At 45.5% G+C, this 25,954-nt stretch overlaps 1 protein-coding gene across 1 annotated transcript in view; it reads left to right on the top strand.

The window, feature by feature from the left end:
• Positions 1-25,954, top strand: part of PM20D1 (peptidase M20 domain containing 1) — a 189,067-nt gene that overhangs the window by 78,135 nt on the left and 84,978 nt on the right. The window contains exon 6 of the mRNA XM_077295146.1: positions 5,727-5,846. Within this exon, the coding sequence (XP_077151261.1) occupies positions 5,727-5,846 (120 nt within the window). The remainder of the gene's footprint in view (positions 1-5,726; positions 5,847-25,954) is intronic.

The following is a 25,954-nucleotide window of genomic DNA, read 5'->3' as shown; positions in this document are numbered from 1 at the left end:
CGGAGCTCTTCCGGGACCCTAGAGTCGCCCCTCTCCACAAGTTGCCCCCCAAGACTGCATAGGTGATTAAAGTTAGACAGCCCGCCTTAGACTGACTGTCCTGCCGCTGTTTGGAGTATTGCTTGAAGCTGAATGTTATGATATTCCCTCGGCGTTCCGGCCACCGGTAGTGCGCCTCAGTAGGATGTTGCTTCGGTCTTACAGCACGACTCCTACTGGTATTTCTCCTTTTGCTTGATCTCGTTTCTCACTCAGCACAATCTATCTCGCTTCTAATCCTTCCTTGGGCACCGCCGCTATCCTGAGCAGGCACGGTCCCGTTACGTTCGTTCAAGTTGCCAAGCCTCTGTCAGGATCCCACCCCTGACAGAGACCCTACTGTATCTTCCCCCACAACACCCTCTGCCACAAGGTGTTGCCTGGTTCCAACCCAGTCAGCTTTCTGATCTAACTTCCTGCCTGACCCCCAGTTTACCCACCATGGTGGGGAGTGGCCTAGTGAATAGAACCCTTAGCTCCCCCCGGAGGCCCGGTTGTGAAATGTATTGGTGTCTGTGATACCTGATCAGATGAACTCCTTCAGTGCCATCAGAAGCACCATAGCTCCCTAGAGTGGCGGAGCCACAGTACTGCAACGACCAGGACTCTGGGGCGCTGCACTTACCTGAACAATATTGTTATCTTTAGCCGGGACTGGGAGAGTCATCTGGAACAGGTCCAAGCAATGTTTGATGCTCTAAGGAAGGCGGGGTTTTCAATAAATTCGAAGAGGTGTGTCTTGGGGAAAGAAGAAGCTAAATACCTGGGATATGTAGTGGGTTGAGGCGAGATCAATCCCCAAATCAGTAAAGTAGATGTAATTCAAACATGGCTGAGACCGCTGTCCAATGAATAAATTAAAGCCTTCCTGGGGATCATGGGATACTACAGGAGGTTCATCCCGAACTGATGGCCGCGCCCCCGACTGACCTCCTTAAGGGGATGAAATCGGTAATGGTCAAATGGTCTGAAGAGGCAGAGACGAAATGAAAGGGGCTCTGTGTAAGCAACCAGTTCTGGTAGCCCCTGACTTTAAGAAAAAGTTTATACTCCAAACAGACGCCTCAGATGTCTGTGTAGGAGCAGGACATTGTTACTTTGTTTTACCTGATCTAAAGGCTGTTTATTTTCTGTTTGTGCTTCTGGGGTTTATGAAGCAATAAACCCCTAGGAACCTTTAAAGGAACGAGCCTCCTGTTCTCCTCCCGTCGCACCCTAGTGAGTAAAACTCTTACAAATGGGTTTTTTACTTTTATTTCAATGTGTATGTAATTTTAATTTAAATATTTTTATTTTTATTTTTTTTTAACTGTGAGCTCAGGCGCCGGCTGAGGAAACTGTCTCCCATCAGCGGCATCTGCTGTCACTGTTATCAGTGACAACAGACGTAGTCCGATGAGAGCAGTAGTCTCATCAGCCCACGCCTGCGATTCACAGTCACAGCTGAGGGGTCACGCTGACATCTGACAGCATGACCCCGCAGCTCTGACCGACAGTGTGCGTTAGTGTTACCGCGGGTCGCAATCACAGCTGCGTCGTCATGCTGACATCTGACAGCATGATCCCACAGTGCTGTGCCCTACAGTACCGGCGGTAGTGTTACCGCGGGTGACAGTCACAGCTGCCGAGTCGCGCTGACATTTGACAGCATGATCCCGCAGCTCTCTGACCAACTGTCTTCCAGCGGTAGCGTTACCGCCGATAAGAACTACAGCGCCAGTGTTTCCCATGCTATCACACAGATAACAGCGTGGGAAACACCATAGGAAGACAGAAAAACACAAAAAAAACTCAGCAAATCCGCAAAGATTTTTATACCTGCGTTTTTGCTGCGGATTTGACTGACTCAATTGAAGTCAATGGGTGAAAAATGCTGCAGAAACGCACAAAGAATTGACATGCTGCAGAAAAGATGCACTGCAAATACTTAAGGAAATTTACTGATCATGTGCACAACACTTCAGGATTGTCGTTAGCTTGCATAAGTATTCCATAGCGTTTTTGGCCCATTTCCGCATGGAAAAAACGCTGCGAAAATGCATGAAAGACTCACTATTTGCACATAGCCATAGGGTATGTGCACACGTTGCGGATTTCCAGTAGATCCGCAGCGTTTTTTGTGGTGCAGAAACGCTGCAGATCCGCAAGTGATTTACAGTACAATATAAATCAATAGGAAAAAAAAAAATGCTGTGCTAATGGTGCGGAAAATTCCATGCGGAAAGGCTGCGGATTAAAAGAAATAGCATGTCACTTCTTTTTTGCGGATCTGCAGTGTTTTTGTACCAATTGCATTATAGAAATCCACAGGGGTAAAAAACGCAGTAAATCTGCAAAAAATCCACACAAAAAACGCATCAAATCCGCACCTGCGTTTTCTGCCAAGAGATGCAGAATCCGCACCAAAAATTCCTAAACCTAATCCGCAACGTGTGCACATGGCCTTAAAATGAAAGGTAACGTCTTCATACACAGCCGATAACACGGGATCCACCAATCACAATAGATGCTTTCACAGCTGACCCTGCTCCCCTTCTCTTCACAAAGGCCTTTGCACAAGCTCATTAGATGCTTCAATACAAAAAATATGGTCAGGGTCTGACCATTGTTGCTATGTCTATTTTGTTTCCTAAAATATAATAAAAAATCTTGCAATTTTCACACTGACCATTAGGGCCCTTTTAAGACTCATACTTACTTTTGAAGTATGAGTCTTAAAAGGGCCCTAGTGGTCAGTGTGAAAATTGTAAGATTTTTTATTTTTAAAAACATAGTTACGTAGGTTGAATAAAGACCTTGGTCCATCAAGTTCAACCTTTCTCCACCAAGTGTACATTTCTTCACTAATCTAGCTATAACCCGCAATGTTATGTGTATCAAGGAAATCGTCCAGCCCTTCTTTAATAGCTGTTGTAGTGTCTGCCATTACTACCTCTTGTGGTAGGGCATTCCACAATCTGACTGCTCTAACTGTAAAGAACCCTTTCCTGTTTAACTGTCGGAATCGCCTTTCTTCCACCCATAATAAGTTCCTCCTAGTCCTCAGGACAGTCCTTGGAAGGAGGAAGTCATGTGCCAGTGTTTTGTACTGGCCACACATATTTATACATGTAAATTAAATCCCCTCTGAGGCATCTTTTTTGTAAACTAAACAAGCCCAACTTTTCCAACCTCTCCTCATATGAGAGGCCTTCCATCCTTTGAAATAATCTAGTTGCCCGTCGTTGAACTGATTCTAAAGGTACCGTCACACTAAACGATATCGCTAGCGATCCGTGACGTTGCAGCGTCCTCGCTAGCGATATCGTTTCGTTTGACACGCAGCAGCGATCAGGATCCTGCTGTGATGTCGCTGGTCGCTGAATAAAGTCCAGAACTTTATTTGGTCGTCCGATCGCCGTGTATCGTTGTGTTTGACACCAAAAGCAACGATACCAGCGATATTTTACACTGGTAACCAGGGTAAACATCGGGTTACTAAGCGCAGGGCCGCGCTTAGTAACCCGATGTTTACCCTGGTTACCAGCGTAAAAGTAAAAAAAACAAACAGTACATGCTCACCTGCGCGTCCCCTGCCGTCCGCTTCCTGCTCTCACTGATCGCCGGCCCTAAAGTGAAAGTGAAAGCAGAGCGGTGACGTCACCGCTCTGCTGTTAGGGCCGGAGCTCAGTCAGTGTCAGGAAGCAGACGCTGGGGGACGCGCAGGTGAGTATGTACTGTTTGTTTTTTTTACTTTTACGCTGGTAACCAGGGTAAACATCGGGTTACTAAGCGCGGCCCTGCGCTTAGCAACCCGATGTTTACCCTGGTTACCCGGGGACCTCGGCATCGTTGGTCGCTGGAGAGCGGTCTGTGTGACAGCTCTCCAGCGATCAAACAGCGACGCTGCAGCGATCGCCATCGTTGTCGCTATCGCTGCAGCGTCGCTTAATGTGACGGTACCTTAACTTCTGAATATCCTTTTTAGAATGTGGAGCCCAAAACTGGATCCCATATTCTAGATGTGGCCTCACCAGTGATTTATAAAGGGGTAATAATACGTTGGGATCGTGTGATTTTATCTCTCTTTTTATATAACCTAAAATCTTGTTTGTTTTTGCAGCTGCTGCTTGACATTGAGTACTGCTGCTCAGCTTACTTGTACATATTGTGATTAGTGTTGAGCATTCCGATACCGCAAGTATCGGGTATTGGCCGATACTTGCGGGTATCGGAATTCCGATACCGAGATCCGATACTTTTGTGGTATCGGGTATCGGTATCGAAACAACATTAATGTAAAAATGTGTAAAAGAGAGAATTAAAATAAAAAATATTGCTATACTCACCTCTCCGACGCAGCCTGGACCTCACCGAGGGAACCGGCAGCGTTGTTTGCTTAAAATTCGCGCGTTTACTTCCTTACGTGAAGTCCCAGCTTGTGATTGGTCGCGTGCCGCCCATGTGGCCGCGACGCGACCAATCACAGCAAGCCGTGACGTAATTTCAGGTCCTTCAGGATTTTAAAATTACGTTCTGGCTTGTGATTGGTCGCGTCGCGGTCACATGGGCGACGCGACCAATCACAAGCCGTGACGTCACAGGAGGCTGGACACGCGCGCATTTTAAAATGCGTGCGTGTCCTGCCTCCCGTGACGTCCCGGCTTGTGATTGGTCGCGTCGCCCATGTGGCTGCGACGCGACCAATCACGGCAAGCCGTGACGTAATTTCAGGTCCTTCAGGATTTTAAAATTACGTTCTGGCTTATGATTGGTCGCGTCGCGTTCACATGGGCGACGCGACCAATCTCAAGCCGTGACGTCACGGGAGGCTGGACACGCGTGCATTTTAAAATGCGCGCGTGTCCTGCCTCCCGTGACGTCCCGGCTTGTGATTGGTCGCGTCGCCCATGTGGCCGCGACGCGACCAATCACCGCAAGCCGTGACGTAATTTCAGGTCCTTCAGGATTTTAAAATTACGTTCTGGCTTATGATTGGTCGCGACGCGACGCGACCAATCACAAGCCATGACGTCACGGGAGGCTGGACACGCGCGCATTTTAAAATGCGCGCGTGTCCAGCCTCCCGTGACGTCACGGCTTGTGATTGGTCGCGTCGCCCATGTGACCGTGACGCGACCAATCACAAGCCAGAACGTAATTTTAAAATCCTGAAGGACCTGAAATTACGTCACGGCTTGCCGTGATTGGTCGCGTCGCGGCCACATGGGCGGCACGCGACCAATCACAAGCCGGGACTTCACGTAAGGAAGTAAACGCGCGAATTTTAAGCAAACAACGCTGCCGGTTCCCTCGGTGAGGTCCAGGCTGCGTCGGAGAGGTGAGTATAGCAATATTTTTTATTTTAATTCTTTCTTTTACACATTAATATGGATCCCAGGGCCTGAAGGAGAGTTTCCTCTCCTTCAGACCCTGGGAACCATCAGGGATACCGTCTGATACTTGAGTCCCATTGACTTGTATTGGTATCGGGTATCGGTATCGGATTGGATCCGATACTTTGCCGGTATCGGCCGATACTTTCTGATACCGATGGACGGTATCGCTCAACACTAATTGTGATGCTTTAAAAAAAAAAAAAAACGCCTTTTTATTTACTGAATGGCATGAGGTAACTATGCATGGAGTGATGTTTATTTGATAAATTGTAAAAAAAAAGAATGACAACCTTGTTTTCTCAATTATAGAGTCGGTACCACTGAGAAAGGATCCATCACTTTGAACTTGACTGTAAACCAGCCTCCAGGACATTCATCAATGCCTCCTTCTGAGACTAGCATAGGGATCCTTGCAGCAGCTGTGTCCAGGTAATAACTAGTATACGCTACAAGGATGACAGTTTTAGGCCTGATTCAAACCTCTGTGTTACACATACATGTTGTGCCCTTTTTTCACATTTTTTCATTAGCTGTGTGTTTATGCAAAATACATGGAGACATGTCTGTTTTTTTTTCTGTCAACAGAGATGACAAAGGCCAATACAAATCTATGGGTCTCTGAAAAACGCGTACAGCACTCGGACAGCATCTGTGTGCTGTACCTATTTAACATTGCAAAGTATATGAAAAGCTTAATAATTTATTTATCCATCTGTGAAAACCACTGATGACCACACTGATGGTAAAAATGGACACACAGATGTGATACTGATGGTGAAAACGGAGACACTGATGGTAAAAACGAACACATTGATGGTAAAAATGGACAGACTGATGACACACTGATGGTAAAAACACTGATGACACTAAAAACACACACGGATGCAAAGCACTGATGACACTGGTACCTTTTTTTCACGTACATGTTTAAATACAGACATGTGAATGAGGCCTAACTATAAGCCTGCTAGACGTTGTCACTTCAGTGTATTGTCTTCAATCAGATTCTTTTACTTCCTACAACCCAAATTCCCCAAAAATTGAGACACTGTGAAAAGTGAGACAATCATATTTTATTCAGAACATAGAATAAAAAACAGAAGTTTTAAGTTAGACATTTTTCCATATTTATCTTCATTTAGATATTGATGGCAGCAATACATCTCAAAAATGTTGGGACAGGGTCATGTAAACCATTGTTTAGCATCCCTTCTTCTTTTTACAACAGTCTAAATGTCTGGGTAGTGAGAAGACCAGACATTTTTCATTTGCTCATTATTGATAGTGTCTTTAAAGATGTGCAAGCCAGAGGCACTGATGCATCCCCATACCATCAGAGATGAAGGCTTCTAAACAGTGCACTGTGTAAAGCACCAGTAGCAGTGAAGAGGCAGTGACCCACAAAGTTCAAACATAAATGTCTCTTTAATGCATTATCTTCACACAGAAAAGGTTCCAAGCATATAACTTAAATGCACATAACTTCAGTGTTCAGTTCACACCAGTTAATTACAGCATCCATTATATTGCAGTCACTACATATGCTAGTCCTCCCTTGACTAGTTCCATGGGTGTCCTGCACCGCTGTATTACAGTCTCTACTCACAGCCTTACACAGACCTTGACATCCTCCTGTCTGCAGCTGTGGCACACGCTGGTCCTTCCTTCGGGCATAGGACAGTCTACCTCCGGTTCACCTCCAGGCACAAGACCTGTCCACATCCGTGACCATTCATCGTGGACAGCAGCACCACTGTGTATGCTGTGGGTTGTCAGGCTTCACTCTGGAACTGACACACCTGAGACTCCGCAGACTCAAATCTAGTACCTCTCTATACTACAGGGCTTTTAACAATTGTAATCACAGCCACACCTGCGACTACAACACCCCCTCATGGCCTCAATACGCCTCTGTGCGCATCCTGGGGAGAACAAACAGCGCCCCCTAGCTGTAACAGGGGTCACTATCTCACAACTGGTAACACATTTTTCTTCTCTTGAGGCTGCAGGACATGGTATCTGTGGCTTCCATAAAGAATTTGAAATTGTTAATAATCTGACCACAGAACAGTTTTCCATTTTGCCTCAATCACTTTCAAATTAGCTTTAGCATAATAAAGGTTTAACTTGCATTTGTGGACTTCACACCAAATTGTGTTCACAGACAATGATTTTTAAAAAGTGCAGTCATGTGCAGGAATGAATCATGCCTGTTTTTTAATGCGGTGCCGCCTGAGGGCCCGTAGATCACGAGTATCCAATATTGACAATCGGCCTTGCGCACTTAAATTTCTCCAGATTCTCTGACTCTTTTGATGATATTATGTTCTGTAAATGGTGAGATATGCATAGTCATTACAATTTTACCCTGAGGAACATTGTTGTGAAATTGTTCCACATTTTTAGACTCAGTTGTTCAGATTGGTGAACTTGTGACCATCTTTGCTTCTGAGAGACTCTGACTCTCTCACATCCTCTTTTTATACACTGTCATATAACATAATTTAAAATTGAGCCTAAACCTGTTTTTCATTAGTACCATCTCTTTTCCAGCCTTTTGTTAACCATATCCAAACTTTCTTTGAGATATGTTGCTACCATCTATTTCTAAATCAGTTTGTGTTTTCACATTTTTTGTTCTGTTGCGAATCAAATATAGCTATAAGAGATTTCCAAATCATTGCATTTTTCTTTTCTGTACATTTTAGGGTCTGCTCACATCTGTGTATTCAAAATAGCTCAGATTTTCATCCTGAAAAGTAGGAACAATGCGAGTAAGAGCAATGCGAGTGTGTTTTTTTTCTCACCTAGCTTCCGTATGTAGAAAAGCTGCGGAGACACCATCACGTGTTTCTCAACGCAAGCAATGAATAGCCAGGTCTTTCACCGGGAAGGATCAACCACGGGAAGGGCAGCATCCAATAAAGGAAAACCACCTATGCCAAAACATGGTATCCATCCACAGACAGCTGTTTCGGGGTATTTGCCCTTCATCAGTGTGGAGTAGGAAACTATTCATTGCTTGCGTTGAGAAACACGTGATGGTGTCTCCGCAGCTTTTCTACATGCATTTGCATATTTCCCTTTAGGGATGGGGGCAGTGTTCTGGATCACTGCGTTGAGAAACACGTGATGGTGTCTCCGCAGTGTTGGATGTTTTGATCTCCCCGAGGTCATTCATCCTTATGTTTATAGTAGTTTCTAGCTTCCGTATGACATACGTATGCAATACGTATGCAATGTCTCTCTGCCCGACTAACTAATCTCTCTCCTCGCTGCACTCCTGCTTCCCCTCTCTGCAAATCCCTTCACTGGCTCCCAATTTCCCAGCGTGTCCAGTTTAAACTACTAACACTGACCTACAAAGCCATCCATAGTCTTTCTCCTCCTTATATTTCCACACTAATCTCTCAATATCTTCCCTCACGTAATCTCCGGTCCTCCCAAGACCTCCTCCTCCACGCTTATTCGCTCCTCACCCAATCGCCTCCAAGACTTCTCCCGAATATCACCCATCCTCTGGAATTCAGTGCCCCAACACATCCGGTTATCCACTACTTTTGGATCCTTCAAAAGAAACCTGAAAACCCACCTCTTCTAAGAAGCTTACAGCCTGTAAAGACCACACGGCCACCTCAACACCATTGGAGCTACCGCAACCCTTGACCTACTGTCTCCTTCCCCATAATCCTGTAGAACGTAAGCCCGCAAGGGCAGGGTCCTCTTCCCTCTGTACCAGTCTGTCATTGTTAGTTTTGTTTACTGTAAGTGATATTTGTATTTTGATGTAACCCCTTCTCATGTACAGCACCATGTAATTAATGGTGCTATATAAATAAATAAATAATAATAATAATGTGTTTTTTAACATAATCTTTAACATACTATAATGTTCTATGTAACTTAAAGGGAACCTGTCACCCCGTTTTTTCCGTATGAGATAAAAATACTGTTAAATAGGGCCTGAGCTGTGCATTGCAATAGTGTATTTTGTGGACCCCGATTCCCCACCTATGCTGCCGAAATACGTTACCAAAGTAGTCGTTTTCGCCTGTCAATCAGGCTGGTCTGGTCAGATGGGCGTGGTGTCTTCCCCCAGATCTTGCTTAGTTTTCCGTTGGTGGCGTAGTGGTGTGCGCATGTCCAAGGTCCCGAATCCACTGCACAGGGAAGTGAAAAGAGCGCGATGTGCGCTATTTCATTGGTGATCGGTGGGGACGGGCATCTTCCTTTGGCCTCGCGTGCGCAGAAGCGGCGCTCTGCTGGCCGCGGCTTCAGGAAAATGGCCGCGGGATGCCGCGCGTGCGCAGATGGAGATGAACTCTGCTTCAGGAAAATGGCCGCCGCGATCTAGATCTGCGCACGCGCGGCATCCCGCGGCCATTTTCCTGAAGCCGCGGCCAGCAGAGCGCCGCTTCTGCGCACGTGCGGCCAAAGGAAGATGGACGCCCCCACCGATCACCAATGAAATAGCGCACATCGCGCTCTTTTCACTCCCCTGTGCAGTGGATTCGGGACCTTGGACATGCGCACACCACTACGCCACCAACGGAAAACTAAGCAAGATCTGGGGGAAGACACCACGCCCATCTGACCAGACCAGCCTGATTGACAGGTGAAAACGACTACTTTGGTAACGTATTTCGGCAGCATAGGTGGGGAATCGGGTCCACAAAATACACTATTGCAATGCACAGCTCAGGCCCTATTTAACAGTATTTTTATCTCATACGGAAAAAACGGGGTGACAGGTTCCCTTTAAAGATAGCTTAGAAAACTAATAAAACAAGTTATATAAAGCTAGATAAATGATAGAAAGATATTAGATATATACCGTATATATACTTCAGTATAAGTCGACCCGAGTATAAGCCGAGGCACCTAATTATATAAGTATAAGTATAAGCCGGGTATGCATTGTCTCCTCATCCTTGAATACATAGCTCCCTGTCCCCGTCCTTGTATGCATGGCACCCCGTCCTTGTATACATGGCTTCCCGTAACTGTATGCATGGCTCCCCGTCCTTGTATGCATGGTTCTTATAAAAAAAAAAACACATCCTACTTACCTTTCCTGCGTGCCCTTGCTGAATCTTGTTCCGGCGCCAGCAGCTATTCCGGCCGAGCGATCACGTGTCCCCACTCATTAATGTAATTAATATTCACTCCATGCCTATGGGAGTGGAGAGGGGTGAATATTCATTACCTTAATGATTGTTCGGCCGGAAGACTGACACCGGAAGGAGATGCAGCGAGTGCGCTCAGGGAAGGTATGTGGGCTGCGGCTGTAACTGTGCGTGCTATAAGAGAAATGAATATTCACTGCCAGCGCAGTGAATATTCATTTCTCTTTAGCAGCGGGGCATAGTTACAGCCGCCAGCTCCTGCCTCTGTGACCTGCTGCTCAGCCGCTCCCCCTCCCCGCCGGCTTTTTGGGACAATGAGACGTGTATCAGCTGAAGGGAGCAGCTGTAAAAACTCGGTTTATACACGAGTATATACCGTAATAGATAAATGGATATCCTGCTGATATACCACTTCATAAGCCCCTACATATCATAAACTTGCTCCCTTTAGTGCCTTTGATGTCGAATTTATTCCACCGTTTTTTTAGGCTTGTTTAACCAAATAAATAAAAAAAAAAACAATGAAGGTCCCCCCTATTGTATGAATTCAGCGAAGGTAAAGCAGACAGCTGTGAGCTGATAATATCTGGCTGGGAGGATCCCTGGTTACTGGGCTTATCTCAGCTTAAAAATACCAGCCGCCAAAGTAGTGGTGCATCACATTAGATGCACCAGTTCTGGTGCTTTGTCTCGGCACTTCCTGATTTTATAAGGCACCCCCATTGCTAACCCAGTAATCTTCAAAAAAAAGCAAACAAACACATGAATGCTTTATTTGAATAAACTCTCCCACACTTTCAATCCAAAGTAGTCCACAATTGGAAACTTGAAAAACCTAAAAAGAGAAAAAATGACATTGTTTCTCGTTCACCAATTTATTAGAAAATAAGGGTCCCACAAAGGTTCGACATAGTCCAGCGCTTTCCACTACATTCCCCAATTCCATCCTTAAAAGCCTATGGAGACTTGTTCTGTGGCTCCATAGGCTTTTACCAGCAGCCATTCCTGGCTCACGCTTAGCTCCACGAGACCCAGCAGCTATGAACATCGGTTAAGTCAGTAACAATAATGCTCAGTCGCCGATTCTCACAAAGGGCAGCGTGACTCGATGACTCTGATGAGCGTTATCGTTGCTGATGTACTGCTCTTCAGATCTTCTAGATCTTGCAGAGCACAGCGTGAGCTGGGAGTGGCTGCTGCTAAAAGTCTATGGAGCCTCAGAATGAGACTCCATAGGCTTTTAATGACAGAAAAATGGGGAATGTCGAGGAGAACACTTGACTACATCGAATTAGTAAAGAACCAATATGGTGAGCGAGTGACAGTCTCGTTTTATTTATCTCTATTTATGTTTTTCAGATTAACATTTATGGACTACATCGGATTCCCTAGACTACGTTTTTTATAAATTGGTGAACCAGAGAAAGTGTGAGGGAGTGTTTATTCAAATAAAACATTTTTTGTGTTTGTGTCTCCATTACTAACACCAGGGCTTGATGCCAGATATGATTTTTGAAAATTCACAGCTGATATCAACCACAAGCCTTATTACCCCGTTTGAAAACACAACAGGGCAACAGGGTAGTCGAAGGCGAAGCGCCATAATTGGCACATCTAGTGTGATGCTCCACGTCTGTGGTGGCTGTGAGCTTGTATTTTTTTCACTGGGAAGGGCGCAATAACTATGGACCTTTCCATCTTAATAATATACACTCACCGGCCACTTTATTAGGTACACCATGCTAGTAACGGGTTGGACCCCCTTTTGCCTTCAGAACTGCCTCAATTCTTCGTGGCATAGATTCAACAAGGTGCTGGAAGCATTCCTCAGAGATTTTGGTCCATATTGACATGATGGCATCACACAGTTGCCGCAGATTTGTCGGCTGCACATCCCAAAGATGCTCCATACAAGGCAGGATGGATCCATGCTTTCATGTTGTTTACGCCAAATTCTGACCCTACCATCCGAATGTCGCAGCAGAAATCGAGACTCATCAGACCAAGCAACGTTTTTCCAATCTTCTACTGTCCAATTTCGATGAGCTTGTACAAATTGTAGCCTCAGTTTCCTGTTCTTAGCTGAAAGGAGTGGTACCCGGTGTGGTCTTCTGCTGCTGTAGCCCATCTGCCTCAAAGTTCGACGCACTGTGCATTCAGAGATGCTCTTAGGCCTACCTTGGTTGTAACGGGTGGCGATTTGAGTCACTGTTGCCTTTCTATCAGCTCGAACCAGTCTGCCCATTCTCCTCTGACCTCTGGCATCAACAAGGCATTTCCGCCCACAGAACTGCCGCTCACTGGATTTTTTTTCTTTTTCGGACCATTCTCTGTAAACCCTAGAGATGGTTGTGCGTGAAAATCCCAGTAGATCAGCAGTTTCTGAAATACTCAGACCAGCCCTTCTGGCACCAACAACCATGCCACGTTCAAAGGCACTCAAATCACCTTTCTTCCCCATACTGATGCTCGGTTTGAACTGCAGGAGATTGTCTTGACCATGTCTACATGCCTAAATGCACTGAGTTGCCGCCATGTGATTGGCTGATTAGAAATTAAGTGTTAACAAGAAGTTGGACAGGTGTACCTAATAAAGTGGCCGGTGAGTGTAAGCCCACAGCTGTGTGTTTTACCTTTGCTGGATTCATAAAATAGGGGAGACCACACATTTTTTTTCATTTATCTATTTATTAGGTTAATTAACCATAAAAAGATCAACAATAAACTGAGCATGAAAGGCACCAAAGGGTCCAATTGTATAATATGTAGGGGGGAGGGGTGAAATTGTATATCTTAATCTATCTATTCTCATGGTTCTGGCTATGAACTTCCTGTGCTTAGCTGATGCAATTTCCTGATTTCCTTTGAGATGTGTGCATAAAAATCGGACAGAAAACGCATGGTCCATTTGCCGTCGTTTCTTTTTTTCTTGCACTCATTGACTTGCATTGGCGAGTCTCATCCGATAAATGCGGTCACTCACAGCACGCTGCAGTAATTTTTTTCTTAGCCCGATTCCACCTGAGGAAAAGTCTTAGTAACTTATAATGCCTCCTCATTGTATCGTACCACCCACACAGTATACTGACCCCTTACAAGCCCGCAAACTGTTTGATGGCTCCAAAACTGTATGAAAACCCTAGAAAACATCCATATAGTATAAAGCTTCAGATAGTCCTCAATATAGTATAATGCACTCCCCATAGGCCTCTGTATAGTATAATGCACTCCCCATAGGCCTCTATATTGTATAATGCACTCCCACAGGCCTCTATATAGTCTAACATACTCCCCATAGGTCTTCATATAGTATAATGCACTCCTCATAAGCCTCTATAGTATAATGCACTCCCCATAGACAGGCTCTATATAGTTTACTGCATTCCCCATAGGCAGACTCTATATTGTATAATTGTCAGGACTCTGAACATTTTTATTACCTTTTGTGCATTACTGCCCCTTTCCAAGATGGCGTCTTTGGTCTCATGTGCACTGTGTCTTCCTGCTATAAAACTCCACCCCAGCCTTCAGTCTGTGCTAGAGTATTCTGCCTTGCATCCTGCAACTGACCCTGTTTACTCCCTGGCTGTATACCTGCTCCTGTGAACCTGTGTGGTGATCCTGCTACTCTGCTCTGAGTTCCTGCTTCATACACCAGTTTCCAGTAATCCTCCTTCATCTGCTGCTCGTGTTTACTTCCATCTGCATTTCCTGGACATGTAAGCTGTTGCTGCTCTGCAAAGACCTGAGACTATTACCCAGGCCTCCCTGGTTGTGCTAAGATATTATTTGAACTGCCTTATAAGCTTATCTATCTGTGTTTGGACTAAGACAAGGATTTATTCATGTCAAGTATCCTCAAGAATAACTGTACTTCATAGACTTTCTGCTTGATTGTATTTTCCTCTGAAGTTTCCTATAGTCTGCTAAGCTGCGTTTAATATTTACACCAAGTGTTGTGGACTTGAGTTTCTCTCTGCACCTGTTTGAATCACCGTGTGATAATATAGACTTTACCACTTATAAAACTGTGTCCTGTATTTGTCTTGTTCCACGCAAAGAGTCTCCTGAGTTATCCCCTACAATTATTACAGGATACTCTAGCCAGAAAAGAGGAGACTGCTGGAACAATGACTGCAGAAAGCAGATTAGAGCAGGTGTTTTCCATAATTAGATAACTGCAGAAAGATGTGGAAGGTCTGCAAAAGAAATTTGGAAGCTTTGAACACATTCAACAAGTGTTTGGACAAACTTTGCAGGACTTAAGCACCCGCATGGCAGCCCAGGAAAACAAACTTGCTGGCATAGAGTCCCAGTATGGACGGGCTTTTCAGGACATAAGCACGCAAATAGCTGCCCAAGCGACTTTACCCTCTGGGCAACCGCCACCAGCTAGCGCACCTAAGCTGCCCCCATTCAGATTTAATGGTGATCGCGACAAATTTCGTGGCTTTGTGAATCAATGTATGCTATATTTTGATGTGCATGCTGACCGTTTTCCTACTGATAGATCCAAAGTATTGTGTGTAATAATGCTGCTGACCTCACGAGCGCTCGCCTGGGCGAATCCGATGATTGAGTCTCGTGACCCACGGTTAAATTACTTGGCCGCTATGGTATTAATGTTTGATGATCCTAATCGCCGTGCAACTGCTGAGTCTGCTTTATTGTCTTTACGTCAGGCTAAACGTTCTATTATTGAGTATGCTACTGAATTCAGGAGATTAGCGGTAGATACCAATTGGGACAGTTATGCACAATTGCCTATTTTTAAAAGGGGTCTGTCTAGTATTGTAAAAGATGAATTAGCTCGCTCTGAATCACCACAAGAGCTAGAAACGTTTATACAGCATTGTGTGCGCATAGACATTCGCCTTACTGAGCGTAGGCAGGAGAAGTTTGCTGCATATAACCGTAGTTCTAACTTTTCCCTTCCTTCCAAAGAGCCTGCAGGTAAAATCTCTCGGGAGGTGGAGGAGGTGCCCATGCAAATTGATTCCGTTCAGAGGCGCGAGATTAATGAGCGCTGGGAGCATCGCCTTCGTGAAAGTCTATGTTTCTACTGCGGTCCATCTTACCACTTTTTAATCAACTGTCCCAAGCGGCCTAACAAGGTGCTAGCAGCGGTAGGAGAATATGACAACTGTGATGATGAATCTGACATCTCTAAATGTAGCCTTCCTTTAAACGCTGTATTCCATTCACTTTCTATGACTTCACCCCCCAAGGAGCTTAAGGAAAAGAACTCTCACTGTTCTCTCCCTATTAAGATCCTGTGTTCAGGAAAGTGGATTTCCAGTTCAGCTATGATTGACTCTGGTGCAGGTGGCAATTTCATGGATATCGCATTTGCCAAGGAACATGGTATTGAAATTCAGCAAAGAACCTCTCCAATTACCATGGAAACAGTGGATGGGTCACCTTTAATCTCTGGGCCTGTGAATCAGGAGACCGTACCCCTTGAAATTTTGTTGGAGCCTAATCATGAGGAGCAACTTTCTTTCTTGCTAATTTCTTCTCCTCATTTTCCTGTGATTTTAGGCATTCCTTGGTTGCGTTCTCAGAACCCAATTATCAGCTGGGAGACCAAAGAGATTATCTTTCCAAAAAGGAGCAACTCAGCGTTAACTGAAGCTGTTCCCGAGTCCACAGCTACGGAACCACCTGTACAGGTATTTACTTTACCTTCAGCATATAAAGAGTTCTCTGACATCTGTGACAAGAAGAATGCAGATCAGCTTCCTCCACACAGGCATTATGACTGTCCCATTGAGCTGCTTCCTGGGGCAGCTATTCCTTTTGGTAACGTATACCCTTTGGCGGCACCTGAGCTTCAAGCCTTAAAGGAGTATATTGATGAAAATCTGGCCAAAGGCTTCATACGTCCTTCTTCCTCACCAGCAGGGCCACCTATGTTTTTTGTAAAAAAGAAGAATGGGACCCTGAGACCCTGTGTTGATTATCGGGAACTCAATAAGGTAACCATACGAAACCGTTACCCTTTGCCTCTGATTCCCGAATTACTGGAAAGAGTCCGCCATGCTAAGGTATTCTCTAAACTGGATCTTCGTGGGGCTTATAATTTGGTGCGTATTCCTCCAGGGGATGAGTGGAAGACAGCTTTCAGATGCCGGTATGGACACTTTGAATATCTTGTGATGCCCTTCTGGCTTTGTAACACCCCTGCAACGTTTCAACACCTTGCTAATGACATTTTCAGAGATTTGTTGGACCAGTTTGTGGTGATCTATTTGGATGATATACTAATCTTTTCTGACTCTCTACAGGAACATGAAGAACATGTCAAGACTGTTTTAAGACGTTTGAAAGAGAACCATCTGTATATTAAGCCGTTCTGAAATACAGTTCTTAGGTTATATCATCTCTCCCCAGGGGCTGAACATGGAATCTGGTAAGATTCAGGCTATCCTTGACTGGCCGGTACTCAAGAACGTTAAGGAGGTCCAACGTTTTATTGGTTTTGCAAATTTCTACAGACGCTTCATTCAAAATTTTTCTGATATTGTCTGTCCCATTACTTCCTTGACAAAGAAGGAAAATCCCTTTAAATGGTCATCACAGGCTCAAGAATCGGCTTAAGATCTGTTTCACCTCAGCACCACTGTTGATACACCCAGATCCAACACTTTCTTTCATTGTGGAGGTGGACGCTTCTGATAATGCTTTGGGGGATATTCTCTCCCAAAGAACTGGAGAGAAGGGTCTGCTACATCCTTGTGCTTTCTTTTCCCGTAGACTAACCTCAGCAGAGAAGAATTACGACGTGGGAGACAAGGAATTGCTGGCTATTATTGCGGCTTTCAAAGAATGGAGGCATCATCTGCAAGGAGCTGCACAACAGATTATAGTGCTAAGTGACCATCGCAATTTAGAGTTCCTTAGATCCGCTAAATGTCTTTTTCCTCGTCTGGCTCGTTGGAACTTATTTTTAAATCAATTTAACTTTATCTCGTACCGTCCATGTTCTCGTAATGGGAAGGCTGATGCTTTATCCCGAATCCATGCTGCGGATTCCGTACCTGGAGCCTCGTCCAAGACCATTCTATCTGATGCTAATTTCATCGGAGTTATCCACGATCAGGACTTGTGGAAGGAGTGCAGGGAGGCTTATGATGGTGATGTATTTCTGGCCAACCCACCTGTGGATATTAATCTTGTCTTTAAGGGTGGCATGTGGTTCAGAGATCGACGTATGTACGTCCCTGAGGTCGTCCGTCTGCAGATCCTCAATTGGTACATGACTCCAAGTTGGCTGGTCACAGGGGGGTACAGAAGACACAAGAGTTCCTGAGCCGATTCTTCTGGTGGCCAACTTGCCTGAAGGATACCAAGGACTATGTTCTCTCTTGCGAGGTATGTGCTCGTTACAAGACTCCTCATGTGGCACCTACGGGTCTTCTACAACCATTACCTATTCCATCCCGCCCTTGGGGGTCTATATCAATGGACTTTATTGTGGAGCTGCCTACATCGGGGGGCATGAATACAATCATGGTGGTAGTTGATTGCCTGACTAAAGCTGCTCAGTTTGTTCCGTGCACCGGCCTCCCTTCAGCTAAAGATACAGTGAACGTGGTTTTACAGAATGTCTTTCGGTTGCATGGGGTCCCGGATGAGATCATCTCTGACCGTGGAGTACAGTTCACTTCAAGATTCTGGAAGGGGTTTTGCTCTGCACTCAATATTAATGTCTGTCTCTCTTCCGCTTACCATCCCCAGACAAATGGTCAGACTGAGCGGACCAACCAGACGCTGGAAAATATCTAAGATGCTATGTCAGCCATCTCCAGGATGATTGATTACTGCCCTTTTCCAAGATTGCATCTTTGGTCTCATGTGCACTGTGTCTTCTTGCTATAAAACTCCACCCCAGCCTTCGGTCTGTGCTAGAGTATTTTGCCTTGCATCCAGCTCCTGACTCTGCTGACTCCCTGGCTATATACTTGCTCCTGTGAACCTGTGTGGTGATCCTGCTACTCTGCTCTGAGTTCCTGCTGCATACACCAGTTTCCAGTAATCCTCCTTCATCTGCTGCTCGTGTTTACTTCCATCTGCATTTGCTGGACATGTAAGGCTACGTTCACATTTGCGTTGTGCGCCGCAGCGTCGGCGCCGCAGCGCACAACGCAAACAAAAACGCAGCAAAACGCATGCACAACGCTGCGTTTTGCGCCGCATGCGTCGTTTTTTTCATTGAATTTGGACGCAGCAAAAATGCAACTTGCTGCGTCCTCTGCGCCCCGACGCGGGCGCCGCAGCGACGCATGCGGCGCAAAACGCAAGTGCGCCGCATGTCCATGCGCCCCCATGTTAAATATAGGGGCGCATGATGCATGCGGCGCCGCTGCGGCGCCCGACGCTGCGGCGCTGGCCGCAAATGTGAACGTAGCCTACGCTGTTGCTGCTCTGCAAAGACCTGAGACTATTACCCAGGCCTCCCTGGTTGTGCTAAGATATTATTTGAACTGCCTTATAAGCATAGCTATCTGTGTTTGGACTAAAACAATGACATATTCGTGTCAAGTATCCTCAAGAATAATTGTGCTTCATAGACTTTCTGCGTGATTGCATTTTCCTCTGAAGTTCCCTATAGACTGTTTAAGCTGCGTTAATATTTGCACCAAGTGTTGTGGACTTGAGTTTCTCTCTGCACCTGTTTGAATCACCGTGTGATAATATAGACTTTACCACTTATAAAACTGTGTCCTGTATTTGTCTTGTCCCACGCAAAGAGTCTCCTGAGTTATCCCCTATAATTATTACAATAATGCTCTCCCCATAGGCAGACTCTATATTGTTTAATGCACTCCCCATACGCAGACTTTATATAGTATAATGCACCCCCTATAGGCAGACTCTATATTGTATAATGCACTCCCCATAGGCAGACTCTATATTGTATAATGCACTCCCCATAGGCAGACTCTATATAGTATAATGCACCCCCCATAGGCAGACTCTATCTATGTATATAATTGCCTTAAATTGTCATCCACTTCCAGCTGGACGTCCTCGAATCCCACAATCCACCGCACCGGAAGTACGCCAACCGTCATATTGGAATACCCAAGTGATGAGTATTCCAATATGGCACCCGCTGGTGGTATCAGGCCCTTGCGCAGTACCACCAGCGGGTCATCGCTTGACCTTCCGGGTCAGCGGGGGAGCGGCAGCTGTCAAATCATACTCACCTGCTCCCGGCGTGTCTCTGCATGTCCCTGCTTCTCCGACGCCGGCAGCTTCTTCCTGTGTTCAGCGGTCATGTGGTACGGGTCATTAAAGTAATGAATATGGACCGGACTCCGCTCCCATAGGGGTGGAGCGCATATTCATTACTCTAATGAGTGGTACGATGTGACTGCTGAACATAGGAAGAAGCTGCCAGAGACCATCTATCAGTGAGAAGATGTCCCCGTTCTACCTCAGCGTGCCGCTCCGTCTTCCGCGTCCTCTGGCTGAGATGTTCAGGTCAGAGGGCGCGATGATTTGGTTAGTGCGCGCCGCCCTCTGCCTGAACAGTCACTGCAGAGGACGCGGAAGATGGAGCGGCGCCCGGCGGTGGAATGGGGACAGGTGTATATCACAAGTGTCGGGGGGCCTGCTCAGGATAAGAGGTGAGTATGTCATTTTTTTTTATCGTAGCAGCAGTATATCTGGCACATGTTTCTATAGAGCATCTTATGGGGCCATAATCATTATGCAGCATTATATGGGGCACATTTTCTATGGAGCATCTTATGGGGCCATAATCAACCATTATGCAGCATTATATGGGGCACATTTTCTTTGGAGTATCTTATGTGGCCATAATCAACCTTTGTGCAGCATTATATGGGGCTTAGGGATGAGAGATTCTCAGTGCTGCAAAGCCTGCCCCCATTGGGATGTAACCACCCTCCCGATGCGATAGCATCAGGCCTCCATCTAGTATAGTATAATGCACCCATATAGGGAGACTTTATATAGTATAATGCACGCCCCATAGGCAAACTTTACAGTATAATGTGATCCCCCAAAGGGAGACGCTATATAATATGCACTCCCCATGGTCAGACTCTATATAATAAAATACACCCCCATAGGCAGACTTTATATAGTATAATGTACCCCCATAAGCAGGCTCTATATAATATAATGCACCCCACCATAGGCAGACTATATAGTATAATGCACCCCCGAAGGCAGACTTTATATTGTGTAATGCACCCCCATAGGCGGACTGTATAATGCACCACTCATAGGCAGACTATACAGTATAATGTGACCACCCCAAAAGGGAGACTATATAATATAATGCACCCCCATAGGCAGACTTTATATAGTATAATGCACCCCCCATAGGCAGACTATACAGTATAATGTGACCCCCAAAGGGAGACTCTACATAATATAATGCACTCCCCATGGGCAGACTCTATATAGTATAATGCACCCCCCATTGGCAGACTCTATATAGTATAATGCACCCCCCATGGGCAGACTCTATAATGTATAATGCACCACCCATAGGCAGACTATACAGTATAATGTGACCACCCCAAAAGGGAGACTCTATATAGTATAATGCATCCCCCACAGTCAAACTCTATAGTATGCTGAAAAAAGAGAAATGACAGCACCTCCAAAAATCATACAATGATCTAATGCCTCTCGGCAAGAACATATATAACTGAACTTGAGGTTCTTAGTTTAACATTCTGATCAGACTGTATGAAGCCTACTGCCACGTCATGGCAAATGTCGTAGTGGGTCCTACTGCCCTAACAGAGCGGAGCCATGCAGCGACCACCGCCACAGTGGCCATGTGTTGTGAATTCTGCTCTTGTGCTCCCTCCGGTGGTTGTAAGTGGTAGCGCTGCTGTCTCTGAATCACAGCATTTATCAGGTGTGTTCACTTTGTGCAATTTTGACTGGGCTATTTAGTCTTGCTTCACCCTTTAGTCAGTGCCAGTTGTCCATTGTTCCTGGAGGATTCACATCTCTGCCTGGTCTCTCCTGCTTTGCAGTTCTTTTCAACAAAGATAAGTTCTGGCCTTGATTTTTTGCTGTCCACATGCTGTGGCCTTATTGTTCAGTTCTTTTCCATGTTTTTGTCTTGTCCAGCTTGGTCTGTATAAGGATTTGTTTAGCCAAGCTGGTATCTCTGGAGATGCAGATATACCCTCCATATCTTTAGTTAGCTGTGGAGTTTTTGTATTTTCTGTGGTGGATATCTTCTAGTGTTTTAATACTGACCGCATAGTACTCTGTCCTATCCTTTCTATTTAGCTAGAAGTGGCCTCCTTTGCTAAATTCTGATTTCAGTCTGTGTTTGTTTTTTCCCTCTCCTCTCACAGTCAATATTTGTGGGGGCTGCCTATCCTTTGGGGATTTTCTCTGAGGCAAGATAGTTTTCCCTTTTCTATCTCTAGGGGTAATTAGTCCTCCGGCTGTGTCGAGATGTCTAGGGAACGCTAGGTACATTCCACGGCTACTTCTAGTTGCGGTGTTAGGTTCAGGGTCTGCGGTCAGTACAGGTACCACCTTCTTCAGAGTACGTCTCATGCTGCTCCTAGGCCACCAGATCATAACAGTACAACTGGCCAACAATGAGTTAACCGCATCTCAGAAGAAGGGAAGGAAAGTGCTGAGCCATTTTTTTTTCTGTAGTCTGTTGTGTTTTTTTTTTTCTCTTCCCTCTTAACCTCTGGGTGGCTCAGGAGTTCGGCGCTGGTATGGATGTTCAGGGATTGGCTTCTCATGTGGATCAAACTTGCTGCTAGAGTACAGGGTATTTCTGATTATATCGTTCAGACTCCAGTTTTAGAGCCTAGAATTCCAACTCCTGATTTGTTTTTTGGGGATAGGTCCAAATTTCTGAGCTTTAAAAATAACTGTAAACTATTTTTTGCTCTGAAACCCCGTTCCTCTGGTGATCCCATCTAGCAGGTTAGAATTATTACATCTCTGCTGCGTGTTGACCCCCAGGATTGGGCATTTGCCCTGGAACCTGGGAATCCGGCGTTGTTTAATGTAGACACCTTTTTTCAGGCGCTTGGGTTATTGTATGACGAACCTAATTCAGTGGATCATGCTGAAAAGACCTTGTTGGCCCTGTCTCAGTGTCAAGAAGCGGCAGAATCATATTGCCAGAAGTTTAGAAAATGGTCTGTACTGACTAAATGGAATGAGGATGCCTTGGCGGCAATCTTCAGAAAGGGTCTTTCTGAATCCGTTAAAGATGTTATGGTGGGGTTCCCCACGCCTGCTGGTCTGAGTGATTCTATGTGTCTGGCCATTTAGATTGATCGGCGCTTGCGCGAGCGCAGAGTTGTGCACACTATAGCATTGTCTTCCGAGCGGAGTCCTGAGCCTATGCAGTGTGATAGGATTGTGTCTAGAGCTGAACGACAAGGATTCAGACGTCAGAATGTTTTTACTGCGGCGATTCTGCTCATGTTATTTCTGATTGCCCTAAGCGAACCAAGAGAATCGCTATTTCTGTTACCATCAGTACTGTACAACCTAAATTTCTGTTATCTGTGACCCTGATCTGCTCATTATCGTCATTTTCTGTTATGGCATTTGTGGATTCAGGCGCCGCTCTAAACTTAATGGACTTAGAATTTGCCAGACGTTGTGGTTTCCCCTTGCAGCCTTTGCAGAGTCCTATTCCTTTGAGGGGCATTGATGCTACACCGTTGGCTAAAAATAAACCTCAGTTTTGGACACAGCTGACCATGTGCATGGCGCCAGCCCATCAGGAAGATTGTCGTTTTCTGGTGTTGCATAATTTGCATGATGCTATTGTGCTGGGTTTCCCATGGTTACAGGTGCATAATCCGGTATTAGATTGGAAATCTATCTCTGTGACTAGTTGGGGTTGTCAGGGGGTTCATGGTGACGTTCCTGTGATGTCAATTGTCTCCTCCCCCTCTTCTGAAATTCCTGAGTTTTTGTCAGATTTCCAGGATGTATTCAATGAGCCCAAGTCCAGTTCCCTTCCACCGCGTAGGGACTGTGATTGTGCTATTGACTTGATTCCAGGCTGTAAGTTCCCTAAGGGCTGACTTTTCAACCTGTCTGTGCCAGAACATACCGCCATGCGGAGCTATGTTAGGGAGTCCTTGGAGAAGGGGCATATTCGGCCATCTTCTTCACCATTGGGAGCAGGTTTTTTTTTTGTTGCCAAAAAAGATGGCTCCTTGAGACCCTGTATTGATTATCGCCTCTTGAATAAGATCACGGTCAAATTCCAATACCCTTTGCCTTTGCTTTCTGATCTGTTTGCTAGGATTAAGGGGGCTAGTTGGTTTACTAAGATTGACCTTCGAGGGGCATATAATCTTGTTCGTATTAAGCAGGGTGACGAATGGAAAACTGCGTTTAATACGCCCGAAGGCCATTTTGAATACCTTGTGATGCCATTCGGACTCTCTAATGCTCCATCTGGGTTTCAGTCCTTCATGCATGATATATTTCGGAATTATCTTGATAAATTCATGATTGTATATTTGGATGATATTTTGATTTTTTCAGATGATTGGGAGTCTCATGTGAAACAAGTCAGGATGGTATTTCAGATCCTTCATGATAATGCCTTGTTTGTGAAGGGGTCTAAGTGCCTCTTTGAAGTACAGAAGATTTCTTTTTTTGGGTTTCATTTTTTCTCCCTCATCTATAGAAATGGATCCGGTTAAGGTTCAGGCCATTCATGATTGGATCCTGCCCACATCCGTGAAGAGCCTTCAGAAATTTTTGGGCTTTGCTAATTTTTATCGCCGTTTCATTGCCAACTTCTCCAGTGTGGTTAATCCCCTGACCGATTTGACGAAGAAAGGCGCTGATGTGACGAATTGGTCCTCTGCGGCTGTTTCTGCCTTTCAGGAGCTTAAACGCCGATTTACTTCTGCCCCTGTGTTGCATCAGCCGGATGTTTCTCTTCCTTTTCAGGTTGAGGTTGATGCTTCTGAGATTGGGGCAGGGTCCGTTTTGTCTCAGAGGAATTCTGATGGTTCCTTGATGAAACCGTGTGCCTTCTTTTCTCGAAAGTTTTCGCCTGCGGAACGCAATTATGATGTCGGCAATCGTGAGTTGTTGGCTATGAAGTGGGCATTTGAGGAGTGGCGACATTGGCTTGAGGGGGCCTAGCACCGTATTGTGGTCTTGACTGATCATAAGAATCTGATTTATCTCGAGTCTGCCAAACTGCTGAATCCTAGACAGGCCCGATGGTCCCTGTTTTTCTCCCGTTTTGATTTTGTGGTCTCGTATCTTCCGGGTTCTAAGAATGTTAAGGCTAATGCCCTCTCTAGGAGCTTTTTGCCTGATTCTCCTGGGGTCCTTGAGCCGGTCGGTATTCTGAAGGAAGGGGTGATTCTTTCTGCCATCTCCCCTGATTTACGACAGGTTCTTCAGAAATTTCAGGCTGATAAACCTGACCGCTGTCCAGTGGGGAAATTGTTTGTTCCTGACAGATGGACTAGTAAAGTGATTTCGGAGGTTCATTGTTCTGTGTTAGCTGGTCATCCTGGGATTTTTGGTACCAGAGATTTGGTTGGTAGGTCCTTTTGGTGGCCTTCTTTGTCACGGGATGTGCGTTCTTTTGTGCAGTCCTGTGGGACTTGTGCGCGGGCCAAGCCTTGCTGTTCCCGCGCTAGTGGGTTGCTTTTGCCTTTGCCGGTCCCTGAGAGGCCTTGGATGCATATTTCTATGGATTTTATTTCGGATCTTCCGGGTTCCTAGAGGATGTCAGTTATCTGGGTGGTTTGTGACCGGTTTTCTAAGATGGTTCATTTGGTACCTTTGCCTAAGTTGCCTTCCTCTTCTGATTTGGTTCCGTTGTTTTTTCAGCATGTGGTTCGTTTGCATGGCATTCCGGAGAACATTGTGTCCGATAGAGGTTCCCAGTTTGTTTCTAGGTTTTGGCGGGCCTTTTGTGCTAGGCTGGGCATTGATTTGTCTTTTTCTTCCGCATTTCATCCTCAGACAAATGGCCAAACCGAGCGAACTAATCAGACTTTGGAAACTTATTTGAGATGCTTTGTGTCTGCTGATCAGGATGATTGGGTGGCTTTCTTGCCATTGGCCGAGTTTGCCCTTAATAATCGGGCTAGTTCTGCTACCTTGGTTTCACCCTTCTTTTGTAACTCTGGTTTTCATCCTCGTTTTTCTTCAGGGCAGGTTGAGCCTTCTGATTGTCCTGGGGTGGACTCTGTGGTTGACAGGTTGAAGCAAATTTGGGCTCATGTTGTTGACAATTTGGTGTTGTCTCAGGAGGGGGCTCAGCGTTTTGCTAACCGTCGTTGGTGTGTTGGTTCCCGGCTTCGGGTTGGGGATTTGGTCTGGTTGTTTTCCCGTCATGTCCCTATGAAGGTTTCTTCCCATAAGTTTAAGCCTCGGTTTATTGGC

The sequence above is a fragment of the Ranitomeya variabilis genome, chromosome 3, assembly GCF_051348905.1.
Source record: "Ranitomeya variabilis isolate aRanVar5 chromosome 3, aRanVar5.hap1, whole genome shotgun sequence".
NCBI lineage: Eukaryota > Metazoa > Chordata > Amphibia > Anura > Dendrobatidae > Ranitomeya > Ranitomeya variabilis.
The sequence above is the reverse complement of the archived record's forward strand: the minus strand, read 5'-3'. Positions and strand labels throughout refer to the sequence as shown.